The 11203-nt window shown below is 41.8% G+C and overlaps 1 protein-coding gene across 1 annotated transcript in view; it reads right to left on the bottom strand.

Moving 5' to 3' along the window:
* Nucleotides 1–11203, bottom strand: part of NBEA (neurobeachin) — a 924058-nt gene that overhangs the window by 631830 nt on the left and 281025 nt on the right. The window contains exons 30-31 of the mRNA XM_006879639.1: nucleotides 5190–5320; nucleotides 3866–3973 (exon numbers count right to left, since the gene is read on the bottom strand). Coding sequence (XP_006879701.1) covers nucleotides 3866–3973; nucleotides 5190–5320 — 239 coding nt within the window. The remainder of the gene's footprint in view (nucleotides 1–3865; nucleotides 3974–5189; nucleotides 5321–11203) is intronic.

Below are 11203 nucleotides of genomic sequence, written 5' to 3'. Positions count from 1 at the left end.
CCCTCTATGAGGTGGATTGATTCGGTGACTGGGGTAATTGGGATGGGTGTGTCAGAGGCAGTGGTTTTGGTGCAGGGTAGAGTGGGGGTTTAGGGCTGTTTTGCATAGGGTTGCTATGAGTCGCAAACGACTCAATGGCACATAACAACAACAACAGGAAGTGGACAAATTCCTTGAAACTCATGCCCTACCAAGACTGACCCAGACACATATAGAACACTGGACCAGACTGATCACAAAAGAAGAAATTGCATAGGTCATAACAAGACATCCCCGTAAAAAAAGTCCTGGATCACCTGTACTCTACCAAACATTTAGAAAAGATCTATCATCAATTCTACTTCAAATTATTTCAAAATTATTATTTTAAAAACGTGAAAATGAAGGGACACTCCCAGAGACATTCCATGAAGCAAAGATAACTCTAATACCAAAACCAGGAAAAGAAAACTACAGACCAGTATCTCTCACGAATATAGATGCAAAAAATCCTTAAAATCCTAGTCAACAGAATCCAAAGCACATCAGAAAAATAATTCATCATGACCAAGTGGGATTCATAACAGGTATGAAAGGATGGTTCAACATAAGAAAAAGAATGAATGTCATTCACCACATTAATAAAGCAAATAGCAAGAAGTATATGATTTTATCAATTGATGCAGAAAAGGTATTTGACAAAATCCAGCACTCTTTCCTGAAAAAGGCGTTCAGCAAAATTGGAATAGAAGGGAATTTCCTCAACATCGTGAAAAGTATATATGTAAAACCAAGAGCCAATATCATTCTCAAGGGAGAAAGACTAAAAGCATTTTCCTTGTCAACAGGGGCCAGACAAGGATGCTCACTGTGACCACTTCTCTTCAACATTGCGTGGGAAGTGCTTGTTAGGGCAATATGACAAGAGAAGAAAGAAAGCATCCATATCAGCAAAGGGATGTTGTTATATACAGATAATAATAGAATAATGTGCACAGAAAACCCCAAGGACTCAACAAAAAAACCTGCTAGAGCTAGTAGGCCCATTTAATAAAGTGGCAGGATATAAGATCAATATCCAAAAACCAGTGGGATTCCTACAGAAAACTGAGAGAAGGAAACCAAGAAATCAATACCATTTACAACAGCCAATCATGAATTGAGACACTTCAGAGTGAATCTAAGTAGAGACACAAAAGACTCGTACAAAGAAAATACAGAATATTTCTGCACGACACAAAAAATACCTAAATAAATGGGAAAATATATTCTGTTCATGGATAGGAAGACTCAATATTGTGAAAATGACAATCCTACAAAACCCTACATTTTTAATTCAATCTCAATACAGATACCAAATTCATTCTTAAAGGAGATCACAAGTGAAATTGTCAAGTTAATTTGGAGAAGAGTCCCCAAATAAGCAAAGCTTATTTTTGTTATTTTGTTCTGAAAAACAAAAATTAAGTGGGAGACATAGCACTCCCTGACTTCAAAAACCTACCATACAGCAGCAGTAACCAAAACAGCATGTTACTGGTACAACTGAAAAGAACTGAGAACCCAGAAATGGACCTAACTATCTGTGGTCAACTGATATTCTACAAGGAAATTAAAGCTTTCAAATGCGGAAATGACAAAATCTTCAACAAATGGTGCTGGGAAAACTGGACTGAAACCTGCAGAAAGCTGAAACAGGATCTACAATTCACACCATATATAAAAATCAATTCAAGGTGCACCAGAGACCTGGAAGTAAAGCCCAAAATCACACAGTTCTTCAGAGACAAACAGATCAAGCATACACAGCCTAGTCTATGTTATAAAGAAAATTACAAATACAGCCAGAAATGCCCAATCTGGAGAAGATAAAACTGATGAATGGGAACTTCTAAAGATTAAAACCTTGTGTGCACAAAAAATATTTTCTATCAGAGTTAAAAGAAAACCTACTGCTTGGGGAAAAAACATTTGGCAATACCATTTCAGGCGTCTCATAGCCGAATCCTACAGGGCCTCCACAAGAAAAAGACTGAGAGCACAATTACAAAATGAGCAACAGACACGGAAAGACTTTTCACAGAGGAAGATATTTAGATGGCGAACAGACACATGAAGAAATGCTCAAAATCAATAGCAACAAGAGAGATGCAAATCAAAGCCACAATAAGATATCATCTCACTCTAGTAGTTTATCAAAATTTAAAATGACAGCAATTAATAAATGTTGGAGAGGACATGGCTAGATAGGAACTTTATTATACACTGTTGGTGGGATTGTAAAATGGTACAAGCACTCTGGAAAGCAGTTTGGTATTTCTTCAGAAAGCTAAACATACAAATTCCATTATGACCCAGCTATTCCACTGCTTGGAATATATGTCAAGAGAATAACTGAGGCACAAATGGACACTTGTACACCAATGTTCACAACGGCAGTATTCATCATTGTAAGAACATGGAAACTGCCCAAATGTCCTCCCACTACTGAATGGATTGAGAAATTATGGTATATTCACACGATGGAATAGTAAAGAGCACGCAGAAACAATGATTGTGTAAATCACTACCTAACGTGGGAGAGACTAGAGAGCGTTATGCTGACTGAACTCATTCAGTCCCATAGACAGTGCATAAGACCGTTACTGCAGAACATGTATGAGCATCCGGTGGTGGAAGCAGAGGTGAAAGGAAAGGCAGTGGCATTGTGGGTGGTGGTGGTTAATCACAGGGTTGCACAATCTGTTTGGTGGAGGGAGAGGTGGGTAAAGGGAATGGGAAAGGTCTTTTGAGGAAAACAAAATATATAAACTTGGTAAGTAAACAAATATAAAATAAAAATGTTATTTTTTAAAAAAAAACCCCTAAAACAAAACCAGTAAAAATTCTAAAAAAAACCCCAAACAACAAACCCAATCAAACCAATCATAATGGCCACTAGCAACTTAACCAATTAATTGCCCTATGCATCAAATAAGGATTGTTGGAAACAACCAGACATTCCATATACGCAGATAGGGCAAGAAATCCTCAAGGAGAGGAGGTAACTGAGGATAAAATGCACTTCCATTTTCAGGGTTAATCACCTTCTTCAATGCACACTCGCAGCTGTCTCTCCCTCCAGCCAACCCTGCAGGGGGTTCTCGAACGCTCTAGGTCTTCCAGAAGATTGCTGCTCTTCCCCTGCAGAGCCACTGGGGGATTTCTTCTGCCAAGGACACACCAACATTGTATTAGCAGCACCACTGCCTATACTTAAAGCCACCAGGGCTCCCTAGCCCTTCTCTTACTGTACATATAAATGAAATAAAATGCTACCATTTTTCCTTTTCAACCTGTTTGTGTAGGAGCTTTTTGGATAGACAACTGCACTGCAATCCGCAGGGAGAAGGTTCAAATCCATTTGCACATGCCTGGGAGAAAGACCAGCAGTCCCCTCCTGTGTGGTTGACGGCCTCTACAACGTGCTAGCGGGTCAGCTGGGAGTCTGCTTTGACTCAATGGCCATTAGTTTTGTTTGTTTACTGTATATGTAGACATTATTTGTGGCACACAGAAATACTTATGTTAATCTGAATTATTCAAGTGAAAGAAGTCCACAATCTTTCAAAGAAGATTCAAAACGTTTGCAATCAGAAGTTGGCCATGGTGAACCCAATCTCAGACCACAAGACACTTCGCATTGCCACCACACAACTTCAGTATGGCAGCATCATGGACAATCTTCTCCCGTGTGATTCACTGCCTCTGAAAACCTGGAGGGTCAGCTATGGGTTGGTTCTGACTTGTCGGTATTCAGCAGCAACACCACTACTGAGACTTTTGTATAAACTGTACAATCTCCCATTCAAATGTCAGCTCAAGGAGGTGAAGGGGCATAGCTTACCACATCCCTGAAGACAACGGCACGAAGGCGGTTGATGTCCACATCCTGAAGCAGGCGATCTGGGTCTTTGATAGGAGACAGGTTCCCTGGAACACTTTCCAGTGGAGTCTTCAAAAGAAAGACAATTGTGAAATTAAGGATTTCAGAAGCAACACAGACTTGTTATCACCACACAGCCTTCACCTCACTGGCCTGCATGTCCCCGTCCCAGGAAGCACAGGCCACTGGACAGGAACCCACCAGGAAGCATCAGCTCTCCCGGGCTCATTTGCATTACCCGGGCTCCCTTCCTGGCCCCTTGGTCTTCATGAACACAGCACATGATGGACACACTAAGGCAGGACTTTCATCTCAGCTGTGTGACCCTGGGTTTAGTCACCTCTCTTAGCTCTGAGTTCACTTTTCCAACTAGTATTTATAATAGATGAGACTACTATTAATGATGGTATAGGGGCTTCCAAACATGTAAACACGTTCCCAGCTCTGGAAAGACCAAGGGTCAGCACGAGCTCACAGGGACTACATGGTGTGATTTGGTTTGGATGTGACAACACAAGCCTTCTGACATGCCTAGGAAGCAGAAGCTCTAAGTGTCCTCCTTTTGAACCCAGAGTTCCATTCTCGGAGTGCTTATCTTAGAAACATAATCATTAAGTGGGGAAGCCAGCAACAGAACTGGGTACAGACTGATTCCTGTGAAACCATCGTGTTGTTCTCATACGTTTAAAAAATAAAAATCTTCTTCAAAGCTAAAGTGACTCAAATGATCATCAGCAGATGCGTGTATAAACACAATGTTGGGCACATAAACGGTGGACTAATTCCAGCCATAAAAAGAAACCATCCTGAGACTTCCACCCCCAGGGCTGAAGCTGGAAACCAGGCTGCAGACGAAGGGCAGCCAGCAGCGCCAGGGTGGGAGGCTCTGCTCAACGTCACCAGCCACACGTTATCAAAGGGCTGGCGTGTGCGCCACAGACGGGAGCGGAAGGAGAGAAGTTCTTACACTGACGGGGCTACCAACGTCACAAAAGAACATGCAATGATCACTGAGGAGAACACTTGTTCTGCACTGAAAACTTTCATCCAGATGACAATAAAAACATAAGAAGAGGGGAAAGTAAATGAGTGGTTCCTAGGGACTGATGCTGAGGCAAACAGGAGGTTAAGGAAGAGAGAGCCAGAGGCTGTCTTAGAGGAGGGAGGAAAGCAAACAGTGGAGATGGTGATACAGCACTGTGATGACAGCTGATGACGTCAGGTCTCACACATTTCAGCCTACGAGGAAAGCAGGTACGTGAGCACCCCCCAGGCACTTCCCTACCTTGGGCACGGTGGTGGCACTGGCACCCTGGGGGGTTTCCGGTGGCTTGCTGAGCCCCGGGCAGGGTCTGCTGCCCCTGTCTCTCTGTCTCTGTCGGCACTCTAAGCAGTTTCTCACAGCAACACAACACACTGTTCAGAAAATGAAAAGTATGGTGTTATTAGCGCACACTGTTGACTGTGGTGTGAGGAAAAATTCATGATTAGCTTCTTTCTTTTTCTCCTGAGGGAGTCTGGTAGTGTTGTACTGTGCATGTCAGCGTGCTAACAGAAAGTCTAGTGCTCTCATCCGCCAGTGGCTCTGCACTTTCCCCCAAAACGATTCACAACCTTGAACCCTGACGGGCACCACAATCACAGCTGACAAAATGGGAGTGGGCTTTGCATGTGGAGCCACACTATCAGGGCCCTCCATGGCACTATGTAAGGGGCTCTGGTTATACTGTGGATAGAAAAGTCAGTAGTTCGAATCTATAAGCAGCTCCATGGCAGATAGATAGATAGTTTTCTCCCATTAAGATTTACGGCTCATAAACCCAATGGAGGTTCGCAGTGAGTTAGAATGAACTCAAAGGCAGTGGATTGATGGTGCTGTCTACTCAGCATTGGAATGAAAGCTACCCAAAAGGCTGGGAGTGTGAGCACCACAGTCGCTTCACCCGAGAAAGATGGGCACCCCACCCATAAAGTAGTGCTTGATCGGAAACCCCAAGGGGCAGTATGATTCCAGAGTTCCTAGGAGCTGGAACCAGACCAGCAGTGGGTGGAACCAACGTATCTCATTAAGCCAATACAATGCTGAAATAAAGTAATAAAAAGTATATGACACATATAAGTAGTTTAAAAATTAAAACAACATACCATGTATGTCCCAGTCAGCCAGAAAAACAGAACTGTAAATCCCTGCACCCCTAACTTCCAACTTGATGACTCACCGTTTTCCATAATCTATTATTTGATCAAAACAATAATAAGGCAGCTCTGTCTATAGTTTAACTATGGGAGAGGCAGGAGCTGATCCTAGACCAGGCAATGATGCAGTGCCAAAGGCAGATGGAGCCTCCTGGAGCCAGCATGCACGTCTGCATGGGAGGAGAGGCCTTCAGTAGCAACAGTCGAGAAAAACAGCTTGTCTTTTGGTTCTGATGTTAGGAATTGGTAGAGCTGTAACCAGCATAGTAACTGGATTCAATCTGCCTGCACTTACATGGTGGTGTGGTTATTTATCAACTGTGTGATTTAGTATATGCTGCTTCAACTACCTGAGCTCCCATACCCTCTGATGGAAAGTGAGGGTAAGCAACAACTTCCTTAAAGAGTTGTTGTTGTTGTTGTTAGGTGTCACTCAGTGGAGTATGACTCACACTGACCCCGTGAGCAGCAGAACTGAGCCCCGTCCTGTCCTGCGCCATCCTCACACTTCCGGACACACTAGAGCCCACTGCAGGAGTCATCGCTTCAATGCACCTGGTAAAGAGTCTTCCACTCCTTTGCCGACTCTCCACTCTTTCAAGCATCATATCCCTCTCCACGGAATAGCCCCTCTTAAAAATATGTCCAAAGTATGTGAGGAAAAGCCTCATCATCCTTACCCCGAGACAGCACTACAGCTGTACTCTATCCAAAACATATTTGTTTGTTCTCTTGGCCATCCACGGGTTGCTCAGTACTCTTCTTCTTTTTTTTGTGTGTGAATTTTTTAAATTATTAATTTTAATGAAAGTTTACAGAGACTTTGGATTTCCATTTATTCATCATTGTCAGTGCTCTTCTTAAACACCACAGCTCAAAGGCATCAATTCTTCTGTCATCCTTTATCATTGTCCAGCTCTCAGATGTGCAGCAAGAGATCACAAAAACCATGGCCTGAATCAGATGCACCTTAGTCCTTCAACTGACATCATTACTCCTCAGTGATGTGGAGAGTACCTAACTGCAGACTTTCCCAATGGACTAAGTCTCCTTACTTCCTGACTGCTGGTACAAGGGTGGTAATTATAGATCCAAGCAAGATGAAGTTAAAGAGTTAGAGAGAAGATCAAATGAGCTGGCATGTATAATAGCTTAGAACACAAAAGTACTCGTAACAGGCACCACCATATTTTTGTGCAAATAGACTTTGATAAACAGTTTGGGTTGTTTTTTCGGGGTGGGGAAGAGGTGATCTATACAACTCCTTCCTTTGTTAGGTCTCTATTCATGCTGGACATAGTGTGTGTGTGTGTGTGTGTGTGTGTGTGTGTGTGTGATATAAATGGCTACGTTTTATGTGCAAAAATCCAATAGTACTTCAATGTTTACTTCATCTTTTTTCAGTGTCAAGATTATTACCATTATATTATTGTCCAGGCTCGGGACAAACACTGGCATCTTTTTCTCACAAAGTTCAATGTATCATTTATTATTCATTATCAATGGTCTATAATTATCTATATATTAGGAGGACCTATGAATTCACTTACACCAGCATTACCAGAAAGATCACCAACCAGCAACTATTCTGTTCATAATATTGAATTATTCCATTCACACTGCTCCTCTTTTTAAAAATACAAATGTCTTTCCAATATCCTTGAAGCCAGTCCGTCTGCCTTGCTTTAATCAGAACGGGATTCTACCCTACAACCTTATCCCCTTAGATCTGCCAGAACTTCTTCCCCAGCACATGCCCTAGGTTCCTAGGTTCTGCTCAGAGCTTTGGGCATGTGTGGGCCTGGTGCCTTTGTGGTCCTTGTGGAAGTGAGAGAATGGAATGCTCCCTTAAAGGAAAGCAAAAAGTGCAAACGGTTCCTGCCCAGAAAGCAGGCTCAGATTTACTTAAGGTGCTAACTTTTCTTCACATCACAAGTTAGAGAGTTCACAGCTACAGTCATGCTTATCAGGGATCGTTGTTCAGTCTGAAAACAGCATCCACTGGATTCTGCAAGTACCATGTACAGAAAATGACATAATTAGTACCTTGAGAACTCCCCTCACAGCTCTGTTACCTCTATACACAAAGAGCACGTAGTAACAACTCCTCACATGCTGGTTTCCAAAGTATACTGTATATATGCGTGTTACTTGCAAGACCATGCTACATTTGAAAACACAGGAATTAGGCCAATATAATGTACATAAACAGATTTACATTAAAATCAACTACTGAAAAATGAAACAGCTTTTTTTTTCTTTTGCCAAGAATTAAAAATGCATTTGAGGCGTGGCAGAAAGATGCACTGTGCCCACAGTATTTGAGTAAAACATTGCTCTCTAGATACACCACGTAGGACCCCTTCCACTAAAGCAGAAGGGACCAGGACAGCTGAAGCGAGGTGAAGAGGACAGTTTTGGAAGAGAAAAACAGGCTTCCTGGTTTGCCATCCAGGTACAATGGGGGAAACACAGTTGTCAGGGCAAGAAGGTAGCACAAAAAGGTGCTTTACAAAACATTGCCATACTCTGCGTCACTATGCAGTTATAATAAATAACATATACTAGGAAAAGACTCACAGAATGCCAAGAAAGAAGCAATCTGCTTCAATCATCATGAAAAAAACAAAATAATCTTGAATAATGAAAAAACAGGGAAGAAGGATCAGTGGCTAGAAAATATGGATTTGATGACAGAAATGAGGATGGAGATAGAATGATAGAATTCTGCATATATAATAATTTATTAATTCCAAATGAATACTTTTTATAAGAAACACAAATGCAGGCCATGCACAGGAATTTCACCTGATGGTATGCATGGGAATCAAATTAATTACATCTGTGGAAAGACTCACCAAAGAAGCTAAATATCAGCTGTGAAAACTAAGCCAGGTGTTACTGTGGAAAAGACCACCAACTACTCATATGCAAGCTCAAGCTGAAGTTGAAGAAAATAAAACTAAATCCACAGGAACCAAAATTTAACCTCAAGGCTATCCCACTCGAATTTCAAAACCATCTCAGGAATAGGTTTGAGGGTTTGAACACCAATGAGCAAAGATCAAATGAGATGTGAGAGTATATAAAGAATAACATCCATGAAGAATGGAAAAGATCATTACAAACGCAGAAGAGGAAGACCAAGAAGGATGTCAGATGAAACCAAGAATATTGCTTTAGATTGCCAAGAAGCCAAAGCTAAAGGAAGAAATCAAGAAATTAAAGAGCTGAACAGAAAACTTCAAAGGGCAGCTCGGGATGACAAAGCAAGGTATTATAATGAACTGTGCAAACAGCTGGAGTCAGAAAATCAAAAGAGCGAACTCGTTCAGCATTTCTTAAGCTGAAGGAGTTGAAGAACAAATTCAAGCCACGAGTGGCAATACTTGAGGATGCTTTGGGCAGAATGTTAAATGATCCAAGAAGCATTAAAAGAAAATGGAAGAAGTATAGAATTACTGTACCAGAAGGAATTGGCTGACACAGAAGAATTTCATGAAATAATGTATGAGCAAAAGCCTATGGTGATAAAGGAGGAAGCTCAAGTTCCTCTGAAAGAATTGGCAAAAAGACAAGGCTCCAGGAGTTGACGGCATACCAACTGACATATTATAGCAAAGAGAAGATGCTGTCCTGAATGTGCTCACTAAGCTGTGCCAAGAAATCTGGAGGACAGCCAGCTGGCCAACTGACTGAAAGAGATCAGTATTTATTGCTAATCCAAAGAAAGGTAACCTGACAAAGGAAATTATCACGCAATATCATTACCATCACATGAAAGCAAGCAAGCTGAAAAGTATCCAAAAATGACTGGCGCAACACAGAGAATAAGTAAAACAGAAGACTGAATTCACACCACTGATCTGCTAGAGCAAAAAGCAGAATCAAAAAAGGAAGGAAAAAGAAGAAATCCTAAGAATAATGTGGAAAACCATCAAGAAAAACAACATGTACATCATGAGAATCCCAGAACAGGAAGAAGTAAAGGCACTGAAAAAGGTGTGGAAGAATTACTAGAGGAAAATTTTCCAGGCATAAGTTCTCAAGAGCAACGGTGTCTCTCTGGAGAATAAGGTGCGCCTGATACAGGCCATGGTCTTTGCAATCACTTGTTATGCATCAGAGAGTTGGACAATGACTAGGGAGGATAGAAGGAGAATTGATGCCTTTGAGCTGTGGTGCTGGAGAAGAGTATTGAATGTACCATGGACTGCCAAGAAAACAAACAGACTCTTCCTGGAGAGGGTTAAACCAGGCTACTCCTTGGAGGCAAGGATTCTGGGGCTTCGTCTGACATACTCTGGACATTTTGTAAGGAGAGACAGGTTCTTGGAGAGGGACATAATGCTTGGGAGGGTGGAGGGATGGCGCAGGAGGGGAAGACCCTCTATGAGGGGGATTGATTCAGTGACTGGGGTAATTGGGATGGGTGTGTCAGAGGCAGTGCGGTTGGCGCAGGATAGAGCAGGGTTTAGGGCTGTTGTGCAAAGGGTTGCTATGAGTCGCAAACGACTCGATGGCACATAACAACAACAACAACAACAACAACAATGAAAAATGAGAGAAAATATATTCAAGATGCTGAGTGAACACTATATAGAATACCCCCCCCCCAAAAAAAACCAGCAAGGCATATCATAGTCATATTTTCCAGAACCAAAGATAAGGAGATAATTCTGAAAGCAGTGAGGGAGAAACAAAGAGTAATCAAGAAGAAAGAGCAGATAAGATTAACTGCCAATTTCTCAGTAGAAACCATGTGAGCAAGAAGACAGTGGAAGGACATATATCAAACACTGAAGAACACAACTGTCAACCAAGAATACTGGACCCAGAAAATCTGTCCATCAAATTTGAAGGAGACATCAAGATATACCCAGAAAAACTGAACTTAAGGGAGTTTATAAAAAGAAGACTAAAGTTGCAGGACTTCTGGCAGTTCCCTGCTTATGTACTATTCCAGTCGTTTTTGGATAATCTTCAGTAGAATCTTGCTTGCATGTGAAATCAATGCTATTATTCTGTAGTTTCCACACTCAGTTGTGTAACCCTTCTTTGGGATGGGAACAAATATAGATCTCTTCCAGTCAGTTGGCCAAG

Source organism: Elephantulus edwardii, unplaced genomic scaffold, assembly GCF_000299155.1.
Source record: "Elephantulus edwardii isolate Elephantulus edwardi_28Jun2011 unplaced genomic scaffold, EleEdw1.0 scaffold00004, whole genome shotgun sequence".
NCBI lineage: Eukaryota > Metazoa > Chordata > Mammalia > Macroscelidea > Macroscelididae > Elephantulus > Elephantulus edwardii.
The sequence above is the reverse complement of the archived record's forward strand: the minus strand, read 5'-3'. Positions and strand labels throughout refer to the sequence as shown.